The sequence below is a fragment of the Myotis lucifugus genome, unplaced genomic scaffold, assembly GCF_000147115.1.
Source record: "Myotis lucifugus unplaced genomic scaffold, Myoluc2.0 scaffold_49, whole genome shotgun sequence".
NCBI lineage: Eukaryota > Metazoa > Chordata > Mammalia > Chiroptera > Vespertilionidae > Myotis > Myotis lucifugus.
The window spans coordinates 1,900,898-1,918,932 of record NW_005871097.1 but is presented as its reverse complement, the minus strand read 5'-3'; the positions used below and the strand labels follow the sequence as shown (position 1 = coordinate 1,918,932).

The 18,035-nt window shown below is 37.9% G+C and overlaps 1 protein-coding gene across 1 annotated transcript in view; it reads left to right on the top strand.

Moving 5' to 3' along the window:
* Positions 1-18,035, top strand: part of CDKL5 (cyclin dependent kinase like 5) — a 157,925-nt gene that overhangs the window by 110,120 nt on the left and 29,770 nt on the right. Inside the window, exons 6-10 of the mRNA XM_006088551.3 lie at positions 3,804-3,924; positions 7,466-7,525; positions 10,609-10,699; positions 12,250-12,439; positions 15,924-16,004. Coding sequence (XP_006088613.1) covers positions 3,804-3,924; positions 7,466-7,525; positions 10,609-10,699; positions 12,250-12,439; positions 15,924-16,004 — 543 coding nt within the window. The remainder of the gene's footprint in view (positions 1-3,803; positions 3,925-7,465; positions 7,526-10,608; positions 10,700-12,249; positions 12,440-15,923; positions 16,005-18,035) is intronic.

Below are 18,035 nucleotides of genomic sequence, written 5' to 3'. Positions count from 1 at the left end.
GGAGGGGGCGGGGGAGAAAATCACACATTGTTCAAGTTGTCTGAGTGTTTGTTTTAGTATACATTTAAAAAATGTTAACTATTAGTGACAGTTTTAATAACGGGACCTAAGGGCAAATGCACGCTATAGTAATCCATTTTATGTGCCTATGATTTTCTTGGACAGCAGTTGACCTACAGCAGTTGGTTATTGTCAAGAACTTAAATCAGTGCTTTAACAAGAGGAAAATAAACAGGAGCCAGATGGACCTTTAAAGATTTCCTTGATCATTAAATAGGTGGCTCTGCTGACTTCCTATGTTATTATCTGAAGATTAGGACTGGAGAGGTTTATGTTTGCTTTAGGTCAGTTCCCAGGTACTTTCTTTGGCACAAATGACCGAGTATCACCACCACCACCACCATTAGGAAATGGAAAGCAGTGTTGCTGAGACAGCTAACCAGTGATGTGGCTTTTGAATTCAGGTTTTACAAACTATTTTTCTAATTAAAAAATATACATAGTCACTTCATTACAAGCAGAAGTTGAAAAGTTACAGGGCTTTTTGTTGTTTTAAACACTGCTTTATGGTTTATTTCCAAAATTTGTTTTAGGTTTTCTTTTTCTATGTCAATTTAGGTATTTTCCTAGACCTTTCCCACCAAAATAAAACTGAAATTTGATATATTTTTTAAAGTCATACAAAAAGGATTGCTGTAAAAGCAGATGTTGTTTAAATTATTTTACAGTTGTCAAAAATAATCATGCCATTTGCAGTTTTCACTGCCAAATGATAAAATTCTGACATCTGTTTCAGTTTATCCTTTTTATTTCTGTTCTACTCATGGTGATTGTTCACAATTAATAACAGTTTAGTAGGAATAAATGCAGAAATCACCTCTTTGTTTCAGATAATCTGTCATATCTGAGATCTGTCTGTTAGTAAGAGGCAGAACTCTACCAGAACTCTAGTTTCCTGACCCCGGGTCTGGGATTCTTGCTCTGGTCCTGTATATTTTCAGTGGAAGGTGACCATCACACCATTCCGTCAGTGGCAGTGCCTAACGATTGACAAATCTCAAGAGGGCAAGGAGAAGGATGCTCTAAGGGCAGGGGATTGTAATAGATGCAGGACCACAGGAGCTAAAACAAAATAGAAGTTTCTCATGCACAGATGCAAAGGTGGGCAGTATAGGGCTGGTATGGTAATTCCACAGCCATAGGAATTCCAGGCTGCTTCTGCCTTTCTGCTCACCACCCCTGAGATGTGACCCTTGTCCTCACAGTCAAGATAAAGCTCCAGCTATCACATCCCATTGGCCAGGATTTAGTTGCATGGCCCCACTAGCTGTAAGGCAACGGAAAAATGTACTCTTCATTCTGGCCACCTATGCATCCACTTACAAATTGTATTACTGTGGAATGAGAGAAGAATGAATTCCTCTCTGCCACTGAGGGATTTAGAGTTGAATATGAAATGAGACAATTTATTTGCTCTATTACAAAGCCCTCTTATTCCTCCTGTGCATTTGGGACCTGTGCATTTGTTAATTGAAAAGGGCAATTCAAGTGGAGAAGCATTTTAAAAATGGTGTATACCTACTTGAAACATTTTCTTTTAACTTAAAACAAATAAATACAGATTTACCGTCCTTCAGAGGTAGGGTCAAGGCCTTTTGAGTACTGATCTTCTGATTGGTGTTCTGATGGGTCTTTCTTGCATACATCATACCTGTAATGCGTCAACTATGATATTATTCTGTGCCAGCTTCTTTAAAGTGAGGCAAAAGCTTAAAAACATTGCAAAGCAACCTCAGTGCAGAATTCTGATCACTGCCACCACCCCTGTCCTTGCCAATGTTTTATGGTTGTTATACTGACGTTTGATTAGAGGGCAGTATGTTTAATGGTTTTCCTTTATTAAGTCTTTCCAAAGTATGAAACTTAATTTTCTTACAAACAGCAGCTCCCTTTTAAAAAAACATTATTTCATTGGTTTATATGATATTTAGTTATATTAAAATAACAAGTGCATCTGTTAGAAATAGGTATGGCTGTATTGTAAATCAAAACTGACTGTTTATATGTATACAACTTGACTGGTCATTTGTGCCATAGAAAGCACCTGGGAACTGACCTAAAGCAAACATAAACTTCTCCAGTCTTAATCTTCTTTAGGTACTAACATAGGTGAGAATGAAGTTGTCATGTTGTATGAGAGCAGCACTTTTCTAACTTTTTGGTCTCAGGACTCCTTTACACTTCTAAACATTATTGGGAACCCTAAGAGCTTTTTATTTATGTGCATTTTATCTGTTACTATTTTTCTTTTAGAAGTCAAAACAGAACAATATAACAATATCAATCTATTTAAATAACAATAATAAACCCATTATGCATGTTAACATAAATACGTTTGTGTGTCCGTCATTCTTTCAAGTGCAAAATGGTGTTCCACAAGAAAAGTAGCTTGTTCAGTTTGCAACTCAATTGCCCAAGTCTTTTCCTTAAAATGACCATCTACTGTGATGTGCAGCAGCAAGAAGTGTTTTTTGTGTATTCCTCATTTTATCGTGTAGGTTCCTAAAAAGACATGTACTTGAGAATTGAAATTTAATAAGACATGTACTGCTTCATCAAATACATCCTTAACTAAAACTGGTTTGTTTTTTAACTGCAAGGGTGTGGCATTGAAGGATCAAAAGCCTTGATTCATATTAAGTGCTACCAATTTATCCATCATTGTTTTGTGCCATAAGTGTAAATGCCAGCACAGTGAAAAAGTTTGAGTGTTATTATGACTATAGTTTTGACTTCATCAGCCCTCCTCATGGTCTGAGAACTGCCTCCAGAGAGCCACAGATCACACTTTGAGAACTGTTGTCCTAGATCAGTGGTCGGCAAACTCATTAGTCAACAGAGCCAAATATCAACAGTACAACAATTGAAATTTCTTTTGAGAGCCAAATTTTTTAAACTTAAACTATATAGGTAGGTACATTGTTATTAACTTATTTAGGGTACTCCTAAGGCTTAGGAAGAGCCACACTCAAGGGGCCAAAGAGCCGCATGTGGCTCGCGAGCCACAGTTTGCCGACCACGGTCCTAGATGGTCATCTACAAACAGTAAATGTTAGTGGTGCTATGGGCCTTAGTCTTGTACTTTTCAGAGGGAATGGAGAATGTTTGGTTAATCTGGAAATTCAGTGAGACTGGTTAACTGGAGTTTGTACTTCATGAAAAACTTCCATGAATTTTAGAATGATCATTCCAAACTGAAATTTTCAATATTGATTTGTTTGGAGTCTGTGAATTTTTATTTCAGCAGTATTTTCTAGCCTGTTTTAGTTTTTACACTGATTTTATTGATCGCTACTAATCTTAGGGATTATTTCTTTTAAGAATATTTTCCAGGTCTCCCAGGAATATTTTCAAGGCTTGATTTTATTGCAAAATTATATTAAAGATGCACAATGCACTGTTAAAATGATTCCCTTCACGTCTTATCTCTACTTTGTATTGTTGTTTTTCCATTGAAAACTGCTAAAATTATACCTGAAAGTTTTTAGGGAGAATGAAAAGTGCACAGGATTATTATTTGGGACAGTACTGGGGAGTAGGAAATTCTCTTTAAAAAGAACCTTTATTTAATACAATATCCTACTTCAACATGAAAAAGGTTATAGATGAAAAGCAAAACAATTTAAAAGAATGCAGGCTGTGTATTGGATGCGTTATCATCCAAGATGTTTTTTTAAATTATTAACATATAATTTATGGGCCTACCTAATTTAGAGATTAATGGCTCCCTATTTAATTTTTAGAATATGCTCGAGTTGCTGGAAGAAATGCCAAATGGAGTTCCACCTGAAAAAGTAAAAAGTTATATCTATCAGCTAATCAAAGCTATTCACTGGTGCCATAAGAATGATATTGTTCATAGGGGTAAGTATGGAATTTTTGAAATACAAATGTTCAAACATCAAAGTTAACAGTAAAATACTTCATATATTACTATCATAATATTTCCATAGATATTGAAATTCCATTGAAATTAAATACATTTTGTAAGTACAGGATATGAGACCTTGTTTGCCTTCCAAGTCTCGTTTTGTATCACAAAAAAGAATGGACAGCAAATTTACTTGGATATTATGGTGAGATCTCTGTGTTTGTATAACCATATTCACTCTTAACTCTAGAATCACCTAGTGTTATAAAGAACTCAACAGGCCCTAGCCGGTTTGGCTCAGTGCATAGAGCATTGGCCTGTGGACCAAAGGGTCCTGGGTTTGATTCCATTCCAGGGCACGTACCTCGGTTGCAAGCTCCTCCCTAGCCAAGGCCCTGGTAAGGGCACGTGCAGGAGACAACCAATCGATGTGTTTCTCTCACATCTGTATTTCTCTCTGTCTTTCCCTCTCTCTTCCACTCTCTCTAAAAATCAATTGAAAAATGTCCTCGGGTGAGGATTAAAAACAAAAAACTCAACAGGTGCAAACTTTAGCACTTACTGGGTGGGGGGCAGGAGGATCCTCTCCATTGCCTTTGGTTCTTCAGTTAGACCAGGTAATGTGAAACAAACCCCAAATCAGACTTTAGAGATAGTCACTAAGTCACTGACACCACCCCCCTCCCAATCGCATTAACAGTCATTGGTTATTCCCTTAGAGACCAAGATCTCCAGTCTGTACCTTTACCTCCTAAGTTTCCTTACCTGTTACTAAAAACTGCCCATTGTTGCAGGTCACATGCATGACCAACTTGACATAAAGGCCATGATTATACTTTCATAAACTGTTTTGTTTTATCCTTTATGACCATGAATTGCACTGTCTTTAACTCTATACCATTTATCTAATCTAATAAAAGACAAACATGCAAATTGACCATACCTTCACTACACCTTAAGCCACGCCCAGCAGCCAATCAGAGCGACTATATGCAAATTAACCCAACCAAGATGGCGGCCGGCAGCCATGGAGCTGGAGCGAGCAGGAGGCTTGGTTGCTGCAGTGATGGAGGAAGCCAAGCTTCTCGCCCGCCCTGGCCGGCTCTGAGCTCCACTGAAGGCAACAAAGTTTCAATTATAGAAGCTAAATAAACCCCAGATACCTGCTTTCAGCTGGCCGGGGCCACGGAGCTGGAGTGAGCAGGAGGCTTGGTTGCTCCAGTGATGGAGGAAGCCAAGCTTCTCGCCTGCCCTGGCCGGCTCTGAGCTCCACTGAAGGCAACAAAGTTTCAATTATAGAAGGTAAATAAATCCCAGAATAAAAAGAAAAAAGAAAAAAAAAGGAGAGGCTGGGAGCTTCCGTCGCCGGGGGGCTTGGCCAGCCTGAAAACGGCCCTCAGCCCCTCACCCAGGCTGGCCAAACCTCCATGGGGTAAGGGTCCCCACTGTGGGGGGCTTGACCAGCCTGCAAACAGCCATCAGCCCCTCACCCAGGCTGGCCAGGCACCCCAGTGGGGACCCCCACCCTGAAGGGGGTGTGACCAGCTGCAAACAGCCCTCAGCCCCTCATTCAGGCTGGCCAGGCACCCCAGCAGGACCCCCACCCTGATCCGGGACACTCTTCAGGGCAAACCAGCCGGCCCCCACCTGTGCACCAGGCCTCTCTCCTATCCTATATAATAAAAGGGTAATATGCAAACTGACCCTAACAGCAGAAAGACTGGGAATGACTGGTCACTATGACACACACTGACCACCAGGAGGCAGATGCTCAATGCAGGAGCTGCCCCCTGGTGGTCAGTGCACTCCCACAGGGGGAGCTCTGCTCAGCCACAAGCCAGGCTGATGGCTGCCAGTACAGCGGTGGTGGTGGGAGCCTCTCCCGCCTCCTCAGCAGCACTAAGGATGTCAGACTACAGCTTAGGCCTGCTCCCCACTGGCAAGTGGACATCCCCCGAGGGCTCCTGGGCTGCCAGAGGAATGTCTGATTGCCAGCTTAGGCCCAATTCCCCAGGGAGTGGGCCTAAGCCAGCAGGTGGTCATCCCCCGAGGGGTCCCAGACTGCGAGAGGGCACAGGCCAGGCTGAGGGACTGCCCCCCCCCCCCAGTGCACAAATTTTTGTGCACCAGGCCTCTAATCTTCTGATAATCTCTCTTGCATTCCAGAGTTTTACAATCATGGGACATAAACTGATACAAGGATGAAGCTAAAAGATGTTTGTCAGAAAATGTTATATATACTTCTTGTCTTTTAATTGTCAAATAAGTGATACTACATTTTAATTTACCTATATAGAGACACAAGGATATCACTTTAAAGATAGTCTCACTTTAAGAATACCTTGTGAAGAATGCCGAGTCCTATTATTTCTAGAAACAGACAGTTGATATTTCTCTTGCATTTGACTTTCATAGTAGTTATTTTTATCAAGGATGGCATGGATAGACCTCCAACAACTGGAAATCTAGTGTCTAGGGTAAAATAACAGTCTGTACTTTCAGTTTGAGGCTATTAATAAGGAACTGATTTAGCTGCATTTTCATAGTGTTACAATGATTTGGTTAAGTGTATAGTGAATCAATGGTTGGGAATTAGCAATAGAAACCATGATTCTGAAATCTACAGATTTTATTTCTACCCCTTCCCTTCCTCCATTTTCACCTCTACCATATGGGATAGATGATGGGTTCTCTAAAAATGCAGTTGTGCCCTAACCGGTTTGGCTCAGTGGATAGAGCGTCGGCCTACGGACTCAAGGGTCCCAGGTTCGATTCCGGTCAAGGGCATGTACCTTGGCTGCAGGCACATCCCCAGTAGGGGGCGTGCAGGAGGCAGCTGATTGATGTTTCTCACTCATTGATGTTTCTAACTCTCTATCCCTCTCCCTTCCTCTCTGTAAAAAATCAATAAAATATATTTTAAAAAAAATAAAAATGCAGTTGTGAGATGCCTTCCAAGGGGGATATTAATTTGCATTTTCTGTGTATTTCTACTCCTCAACTCCCACCACATCTTCAAAAGATCCATGGAAAAAATGAGAAATCTTACTTTGACACATTCAATATAGCTTCATTCAACATTAGAGATTTATAATTGTGAGCCACATAGAAAAGCTAAAGAGATATATAAATATAGAAACTACACAGAAAATCATAACAGAAAATGTATCTTATATGTATTTTTTCCTCTAGTAAATACAATGCTAGGTATTTGCTCTCAAAAAGTAAAAATAGTTCCTTAAAATGTGGTGGCCTAGATTCACTCATCCTTAAATTCCTTTCAAAAATGCAATTAATGCCTTTAAGATTTAAGGGGAAAATATTTTTGAAATTGCGGTCTTCATGTTCTTCAAAAAGAAATTAATGGAACTTTTATGTACCAGCATAAAATGTGTTGCTCTGCTTTTCACTGCCACAGGTTTCTATTCAAATGACTGAATATTTCTAGTTAGGTGCTATTATAGTGTTCTATGGCGTCAATCAGCAGTACATGGGACATGTTTTAATCATTGTTTTTTAATCTTGATGCTCCAGATATAAAGCCAGAAAATCTCTTAATCAGCCACAATGATGTTTTGAAGCTGTGTGACTTTGGTAAGTTGAAAATAAATTGAGCCCTTTAAGTACAGTAGTCCTCCCTTATCTGCAGTTTCACTTTCTGTGGTTTCATTTACCCACGGTCAGCTGAGACCAGAAAATATTAAATGGGAAATTATAGAAATAATGAATTTGTAAGTTTTAAATTGTGTGTCACTCTAAGTAGTGTAATGGAATCTCATGCTTTTCTGCTGTCTCGCCTGGGATTGAATCACAGTATCTGTCTCAGTTATCAGATAGACTATCTCAGTACACCAGTGCTTGTGTTCAGGTAACCCTTATTTTACCAATTATGGCTCCAAAGTGCAAGATAAGCTGTGAAATGCTTCTTTTAAGTGAAAAAGTATGTATGTGTAGGGAAAAAACAGCAGATATGGGGTTCAGTGTTATCTGTGGTTTTAGGCATCCACGGGGGGGGGGGCAGGGGGAGGGTATGTGTGTCTTAGAATGTAGCCCCTGTGATAAGGGAGGACTACTATACAAAATTGAGTTAATATAACCCATAGGTAGTTTTCACAAGCATATTAAAAGTATTTTTATGTTTTAATTTAAGTAGCAGAGAAACATTTTATTTGGTCATATATTGAAAAATTGATAGCAGGAAGAGTACTACTCTCTGCTCTACATAGTATTGTCTACTATTTTAAAAAATTCATCATGCAGTAGTTATTTCATGAGTATTCAAATACATGCATGTGCATATATATTCATAAGTCTGTCAGTTAATGACCCCTGAAAGAGAGTTTTCTAGGAAATAACCTCTGGTTTGAGTAGAATAAAATTTTTAAAAAATATTTTAAATGTTGATAGAAATTGTTTTAGTCATAATCATAAACATTGAAAATATGCCTATGTAAATACATACGTGTGTATGGTGTGAATGCAAATGTTATATATCTGTAAGATCAAAAGACGGTTTTAGGACAGTTCTATTCTCTTTAAATGTTCAGTGAATGAGATTAGTAATTAATGTGTAATACTCCAGCTTCTGGTTGAGTGTATAATGAAGTTTTCAAGTTGTATTTTCTTATAGTAGAAAATTCTATATTGTTTCCTGTGTATAAAATTCTGTATTAAAAATATGGGGTGTTTAAGGCATGAATCACTTTTGTAAATTGTAGTTTTGTCTAATCCATATATTGAAAAATAACTTGAATTTTTTAAAATGTAATTTTTCAGATATTCAAATATAATGACATACAATATAAACCTCCACATATAAATGAGAAGTCACTTCTTTTTGTAAACAAAAGTTAGATTAGTACTTAGGAGATGGAGCACACAAGTGAGACATGGAAACATTCCAAGAAATCACTTTAGAATGACCAGTTTTGTGCAGTGTAGCAATTTGAAGCATGTGTAACTGTTTTTAGCCAATGTTTTCAAAGATTTTGAACCTGCTTCCTTGAGAAAAACATTTTATATAGAACTTAATTTTCTTCATACTATATGACAAGGAATATTGCAGAGAAGAGTCCTGCTGTATCCTAAACATCTTAAGATGTGCTTAGGAGAATAAAAAGAAAATAATGAATACTATAGTTAAAAGATTTTGATCGTGGCATTTTTGGCATTTCCTTAGCAGTATGATATTCAGGAATAATATCTCTTTTTTACTTCCTACCCAAATTGTGATAACCACCAAATACTGAGACTTTGTGCAGCTCATAGACCCTTTACTGTGTATCCATGAACTATGGGGTTGGTGATCTGCTTAAACTCCACAGTTACTGAAATTTGTTAAGCAAGTTATAAAAGATGCCTGTAGAATGGTTAGTAATAGGAAAAGAGTATCCCTAGTCTAGCATCATTTAAAGAAAAGACCATTTTAAATGGTCCGGAAGTTCAGCATGGCGGCACTACTGTGCCCTGGGCATCCCTTATGAGGACTTCCTGATTGCTTTCCCTCCCAGAGCATGTAGCTCCTTTGTTTAGCTGGAAGAACCCCATTTACAAATACGAATATTCCTTCAAAATATGTCTTACAAAGAAGTATTAATTAACTGAAGTTAGTGTTTTGTTTTCTTCTGTAGTTTTTATTTTTTACTGTTCCATTTTAAGAAATACTATTTTCCACTTTCAAAACTGATATACACCTTAATTTTTACCCCCAATTTTAATGTTCTGGTTTTCTATAGCTATTTACAAGAAATCCATATTACTTTTGGTGAGTTAGATGGGTAATTAACTTACCTGCTGGTTTATTTTGTGACCCTAAAACCTCTTGAAATGGCTTTGGGGGAAAATAGTAATAGAGTCTATAAGGTAATTAAAATACCTCTAATGTGCTTCTTAGTCACATTAGGAGATAAAAATAATTTTGGCCTGCTTTGTTTCTGTAATTGCCAGCTGTTACTTGCTTCTATAATGGTTGGAGCTGATCAGCAACAGTAGATATACAAATACCATGAATGGCCCACATTGCAGCATATAATGACTGCTGTGATACGCTAGTTTAGCTTTGACTTCTGGCTTTTGTGGGCTTCATTTTGTTCCTAAGGTTTGTATTTATTGGGAGAACTATTTTAAAAAAATATGCTCTGGCCCTAGCTGGTTTGGCTCAGTGGATAGAGCATCGGCTTGCGTACTGAAGGATCCCGAGTTTGGTTCCAGTCAAGGGCACATGTCCGGGTTTCGGGCTCGATCTCCAGTGGGGGGCATGCAGGAGGCAGCTGATCAATGATTCTCTCTCATCATTGATGTTTCTATCTCTCTCTCCCTCTCCCTTCCTCTCTGAAATCAATTAAAAATATATTTAAAGAATAAAAGTTTATACTTAAAAAATATGCTCTGAATGCATATTAAAGCATGTGATGATTTTGAAAACATGGATTCCTTAGGCACAGAGGGAGACTGTTTTGTTTTTTAGTTTTTTAGTGAATACATGTTCTTAATTGACATATGAACAGTGGATTAAACTTTTAAAATAACAAGAACACTATTAATAAACAGCCCATCAATACCAGTCATTATGTTCTTTTCATGTTCCTTTAAAATATTGCTAGCACTGAAATATTTTGCCAACATGAAATTATTATTTCTTTTTCAAAGTTACATCTTTGGGCTTTGTTATCTTTCAGGTTTTGCTCGGAATCTATCAGAAGGCAATAACGCTAATTATACAGAGTATGTGGCCACCAGGTGGTATCGATCCCCAGAACTCTTACTTGGGTGAGTTATCTTCCTCAAATAGAATGACATCTGCATATCTGCTGATCCTATATAATTAGCTCTGAGATCCTCTATGGAAAATAACATCAGTTAATGAAATACCAGTTACCTATTCCACTGTAACAAACCACCCTAAAACTTAATGGCATTAAACAAAATACAATTTTATTTGCTCACAATTCTGAGTGCCAGTGATTTGGGGGAATCAGCAATTTGAGTTCAGCTGGATGGTTCTTCTGCTGGTCTCAACTGGAGTTGCTAATGTTACTACAGTCAGTCTGTGACAGGTCATCTAGAGGCTGGTTGGTTTGTGGGGCCACAGCTGGGACAGACCATCTCTGTCCCATGGGGACTCATTTTCCAGTAGGCTAGTCCAAGTTTCTGTGTGTGATAGCAGAACTCCCTGCAGCATTAGGGCAAGCCCCAAACCAGAAGTTGTTTTCAAGCTTCTGTTTGCATGGCTTTTGCCTCATTGGCCAAAGCATATTACATGGCCAAGTCCTGATTCAAGGAATGGAGGAATAAACTACAGTTTTTGATGGGATGAGTGGCAGGGTCACATTACAAAGTGAGAGATGTACGGAAATGGGGGAATTATTGCCGCCATCTTCGTTAATAATCTTTCACATTAAGAATGTGGATGTCCACAGAGGTTGTTTTTGTCTGTTTCTTCTGTGTACCTCTGTTTGGACTCACTGGGATGCGTAGTCCATTTTCTTTGAGAGGGATTGTAATTTGGATTTACCAGTGTGCCACAAGAATTTTTAAAACATGTAATACCTGATTTAATCAGAGGCACTGACCTCTTTTCCCTTAGATTGTCAAATTGAAAAAAATGACAACAGCCAACATAATAGCCATCTACTGTGAATGTCCAGTCTTGAACCATAAATATATAGGTCATATAATAGAGTTGCATCTCATTGGTCACATCATATAATAATGTTGTGTCTGGTTTCTCTTTGGTACCATAAATACTTATATACAAGTATAAGTACCTGGTTTTTTAAAAAGTCACTTTGGAGCAAAATGAGTAGCTAATTATTTATTTTTATTTTTTGTAAATAAATCAAAATGATACCTATTTTTGTCAGATCGGCAAAGAATCTATTTTTGGTGTGCTAAAGAATTGTATTAATTAGTTTATGTGTGCTATGAGATGAAAAAGGTTGAAATTTGCTGACCTAGAACAAATTTTTGGGAGCATTTCATTCCCCAAGTGAGGTGTTACCAGGCGTGTGCACTGTATTAAGGTTTATTAAGCTATTCATGTTCAAAATACACCCAGATGTGAATAGATTTCAACTTACCGTATGCTATCTAAATTGTTATTAAACTGATGGGTTTTTTTTAGCATAGATTTATTCACTTGTGTTCTGAATTTTTACTTGGATATCCCTTTTTTTAGCCTCCCTTTTATCCACATGGCACTTTTTTATTTCCTTAAATACATAAATGTGTTTTAAATCATGAATCTGTTCAAAATAATTTGGAAATTATTAAAATATATTTCTTCAATTGCCAGGATAATTTCTCCCTTTGCTTTTCAGAGCTCCCTATGGAAAATCCGTAGATATGTGGTCAGTGGGCTGTATTCTTGGGGAGCTTAGTGATGGACAACCTTTATTTCCCGGAGAAAGTGAAATTGACCAGCTCTTTACCATTCAGAAGGTGCTAGGACCACTTCCATCTGAGCAGATGAAGCTCTTCTACAGTAATCCTCGTTTCCATGGGCTCCGGGTAAGAGGCTTTGCGAAAACTCAAAATGGAACTAGTACAGCAATATTTAAATCATTGTTCATTACAAAATGGAATGCTTAGCTATTCTCTTTCTCATTGCAATGTTTATAAACCCCACTATAATATTTTATATTTGAATCTTATATAGTATTTGTTAATTTTAAAAAGTGGCCTGAATTTGAAAGTGGGAGCTGCTTATGTTTTTCCTAATTTGTATGTACCAATTTTTAAAAGTCTTTTCTAGTTTGGGTATTACTATATTCTAAACTTTGGTTATCTCAGAATGTTTGTTTATCCAAAATATTAAGCATCCCCAAAAGATATAAAAATGTACAAATGGCTGTTGCTTATTTGAACAGACATATTTGTAGTGATTTGAGGAAGACTATGAATACTTAACATTCTTCAGATTTAAAGATGCTGTTCTTGTGGCTCTTTCTGTTGACAGTGAAACATTGTCTTCTTTTCAAACTAGTGTATTGTCTTGGGCAGCCTTTTTGAGACTTGCTAATGTTGTATAAAACTTTTCAGAAAATATACTAAAAAGCGTCTTAAGATATAAATTTTCCCTAAATGAGGGACAACCGGCCTGCAGAAGCACCTTATGGAAGTGGCCAGTTCTAGGCTGCTTCTCTCTTTCATCTGCCCTCAAAGCTACATTTTTTAGTTGTCAACTACCCTGTTTGGGCCAGCATGCCAATTGGTGGTGGCCGTTGTGGGAACTATAAAATAAGCTCATCACCACTCTCTTTCTTTCTCTTAAATGCATAATTCTCAAACCGTGTTTTCTTGACATTTGCAAAGCACTTTGTTTCTTCCTTTGAGTTTCTGGACCTCAGTTCATTTCACTTTGAAGAGCACCCCTCTTCACACATGAGTGTCCAACACAGCACCCACTCCGAATGCCAAAGAAAGGAGTAAACAGAAGTGTATAGTTTCTCATCTCCTTCCTGTTTTTTCTTCTCTCTTTCAAATTGTTGTTACCTCCAGCAAGTTTCTCTTTTCTCCTTTTATTTTTTTTGTTTTAGTAAGCCAAAAATTAGCCAAATTATGACTATAAATTAGGATGCACAGAGTTCAACAGTTGTTAAACATTTGTCATACTAGCACTTATTAAACATTTGTCATACTAGATGCTAACAATGTGACAATAGGTAGGACTCACCCTCAGTCTAGCAGAAAGGAAAATCTATTCAGACATAGAGTTATTCATAATTCATGAATTCCTTATTTGGCTGAGAATACATCCAAGCTCCTTCTCATAGCCTACGACACCTTGCCTGATCCAGGTCCTTCTAGCTTCCTGACCTCAGCTCATACTGGTCTCTATTCCCTTCCCTCCAAACTGTCACCACACTTGCCTTTCTTTTTCTTTGACTTTCATAAACATTCCAAGGTTTTTCCAACCTCCTGGATTTGAGTCTTGTGCCTCCTTCCAGTAAAGGGACTTCCCCTATTCGACCCCTTCTCATTTTGTAAATTTCAGCTCCAGGAATGCCCCTTCTCTCTGACCCCCCCTAACATACTGCCCCCACCTCCTTTCTGTTATCTTCCATAGCACCCTTTTTCCCATCATAACACTTCTCATGGTATGTAATTATTTGTGTTTGTTAACTTGTTAATTATTAATTGTCTAGTTCTCAGCCACTAGAATATAAACTCACCAGGGCAGAAATCATGTTTTATCACTGTGTTTCCAACCTCTAACACAGAGCCCAGCATATTTAGTGGGACTCTGAGTATTTGAATGAGCGCTTGAACCAATTTGTGCTGTCAGCGCTCAAGTTCAACTTCTCTCCATCTCTAATGCTGCTTTCGCTCTTTCACCTTTTACCTGAACTATTGACAGCTGCTCCCAAACTGATTGCTCCAACCTTCCATCTTCACTTCAGTCTTTTCACATTGCCTTTAGAAAATGTTACCCTGAGGGGAAAAAAGGAAGTGGTATCTGATAGCATAAAATAGACCTCATGGGCAAAATAGTCACTAAAATACCAGTATAGTCTTTTATCACAATAAGACAGGTATCTCTGTCTCTGGGCTAATAACCAATGCTCTGACAACACCCAAAGGAACCTTTATACCTCTCTGAAGAGAAGTACCTAGGTTTGGGAAGAGTGTGGGTTTGGACTATAGACTTGGGGTCAAATTAGTTCTACTTCCTTTTCATCGTGTGATTTGCCTCAAACAAGTTATTTGAACTTTCTGGTCATCACCTTTCTTATTTCTAAAATAAGAAGAATGATCATTGCTAAAATGCCTCATGTACCATCACTTCCCTCAGAAATCAGTGTTAGGTTGTTGCCTTAGTGTCTGAGTTAATTCAGCTCATGGCACTTCTTCTACTTCCTCTGTGTAGAAGATGCTGTCCTACTTTTCGCCATCCTCACATTTTTCTTATCTTTCAAAACCTGGCTCAAATATTAGCTATGGATTCTTTCTTCTACAGCTGCAAACCACCTGGGTCTCTCCTTTCTGTGAGCTCCACATGGAATTTACAGCTGCACAGTTGACTTACAATTGCTTTCCCACCTGACTGAGTAGTGCTTGAGGGCAAGGTTTAGGTCTTACTCATATTCTCTCTCTCCTGCCCTACCTGGCACAGTGGGGATGAGGTCATAATCACTCCTAAAGGCCTGGTTTGTTTTCCCACATAACCATTCCTCCCATCCACTCATTTAGCATGTGTAGGGATTTCAGTACTTCAAAATGTTCTTATGTTGGTATAAAAGAAATATATATTAAAGGCAAAGTAGCCCTCCCATTGGGAGGGAGTTTATGCAATTGGGCTCTAATACTTTACCATCCACTTAGATATTGTGAAATGTGAGGGAAGGACAGAACATCTAAATAAACTTGACCTCTTCCCCTCATTTTATTAAAAAATGCATTTGTTAACTTAGGAGCCTGTATGCCTTCTGTTCCAACTTACATACAGGAAGGGATTGAAGACAGGTCATTTAAAAAGTATATAAAAGCAATAATACAATGTATGTCTTAATTCACCATGTCTACTTCTGTGGCTTCTCAGGAACTGGCCTCTCTGTCTTTTTCCTCTTTTTTCCCCCTCTAATTTTCAGGAGTAAATGACATCTTGTTGTGAAAAAGACAAGAATTGTCTGTATAAGCAGATAAATTCAGTATTAACTGTATAGTAACTGAATTCTCTATATAAGCAGACAATACTGTATAGAAACAGTTTCAAATGTTTATATTTTGGTTTGTTTTGCATGCTTCAGTATTGTCTGACCAGATTTAGTATCATCTTTCACCTGTGAGTTTTCCCTTTATTTAATACCCAGTTCTATTAATCCATACCTCAGATACATAGATACCAAAAGTAATATGCATATGAGATCAATTTGACTTGGATTGGCACTAGGGCAAGGACTTCTGTTCGGCTGCTACCTTCTCCATCAATGACAGTACACACACAGGTATACCCTTCCTCCTGTGCTAACACCTTGTCATGTTGTTCTTCCAGTTTCCAGCTGTTAACCATCCTCAGTCATTGGAGAGAAGATATCTTGGAATTTTAAACAGTGTTTTACTTGACTTAATGAAGGTGGGACAAGTTGATGTTGTCTGTATGAAATGTCTTTTGGTTTGTGGGTTCTCTTGTGTCTTAATTGTGACCATAGCCTGCTTTTACAAATTAAATGTTTTGTTAATAGATGTATAATGGTGAATAATAGGGACTGTATCGTGTTAAAAGACATGGAAATTATTTTAAATAGCAGATGTATCTGGTATTATAACATTTCGTCTAAACAGGACTGTGAGATACCTAAATTATAATCCTAAAATGGACAGAATAATAACAATCTAAATATAAATAATAAGAAATAATTAAATTTATTCAGCACTCAAGAGCTGAATATAAGGTGTTTTTTTTCAAGCATTGGGTTTTAAAACAAATCATAAAATGAATATTGAAAGAAAAGAGATTCTAACATTTTTTTGCATGATATATAAGGCCTCTCATAAGATTATTTTATCAGATTATTTTAACTAATTCTGTTCATTTTTTAACTTAGCCTCTTCTCTCCTAGCCTTGGCTCTTTTGGCTCTTTTTGACACAGATAATTGACAGTACTGCTTCTACTGGGCCTGGGTGTTCCTCCCGTTGCTAGTGCCCCTGTCCAGGAGGTCTTCCTGCTCTGGACTACTGAAAACATTCTCACCGTTTTTATTCATGGTTTTCTTCTCCAGTAGACAAAGTCAGCCCCTTGAGTGAGAACTATTTTTTTCCCCACACTTCTCCAGCTTTCATTATAGCCAGTCAGTGCATAAGCAAGTGCTGGTTTTTTTTTTTAAGTAGACCTTTAAAAAACAGTTGTTAATGGATCAGGTTTGTTATATGCCCATTCAGACAACCATCAAAATCAGAGGTGGGTACACTGTGCACAGAGCCTTCAAAAGGCATACTTAGCACAGTTGGAAATTGTTGAACAGTGCTCTCAGAACTTTGCTGTGCTTTAAACTATGTTAATCTGTGTGCCAAGGAACACTGTAAATAGGCGTGGGGCAGAGGTGGGGGAGGGGCGTGGCTTTTGGGAAAGGCCACATACCATATTCATTAACCTATAAAGGCTCTCAGAAATCCCACAGCAAAGAAGCATTTCTGTCTCACCCAACATTTCCCAAATTTAATTAAATACCGAATACATTTTTTAAAAATAAAACTCCACAGCACTAGTGTTCTTCTGAACACAGATTGAGAGATGCTATTAAAAAAAGAACCCTCAAGGCTCAGGTTAATTAGGCGTAAATTATCTCTTAAATCAGTTGGGTTTTGTCAATATGCTCTTTCATGCAATCAATATTTACTTACCAGGGTCTTAATTATTTGGTAACTTTTAAAATCCTATAATAAAAGCCTAATATGCAAATCAACCAAACAGCAGAATGACCGGTCACTATGACGTGCACTGACTACCAGGAGGCAGAGCTGGTCCCAGCTTGCAGGCCCCAGGCCAGCCAAGGCGGGTGCCAGCAGAGGCCCCCTGATCACCCCGCCAGTGGCCCCACAGATTGGTCCTGATCACCGGCCAGGCCTAGGGACCCTACCCATGCACGAATTTCATGCATCGGGCCTCTAGTATAAATATAATAAAGTAGAAGAGCTGAATTAAATGCAATTTCAAGTTTTCTGCCTTTTGTCTTTTTATAGTTAAAGATAATTGAACTTTCCCTGTTAAATCATTACCAAATATAATTACAAGCATCAATGATAACCTGAATCTCTGCATTTATACCAGTTTGGAAGTTAAACAGCTTAATTCCTATTTATTTAAGTTTTCTCAACATTAAAGAACCATTTTATTAAAATATATATTCATAAGGTATACAAATTATGTGTATATCTCAGTTAATTTTCGTAACGTAAGTATATCTGTGTTACCCCACCCAAATTGTGATATAGAAAATTATTAACATTCCAGAAGTCTCCTCATGACTGCCTCTCAGACTGTACACTCCATCTTCCCTACTCCTGGAAACCACGATTCTGATTTCTATTACCAAAGATATTGCCTTGTTATTATTGAATATTAATATAAATAGAATTATTCCTTTTGTCTTTTAGTTATCTTTT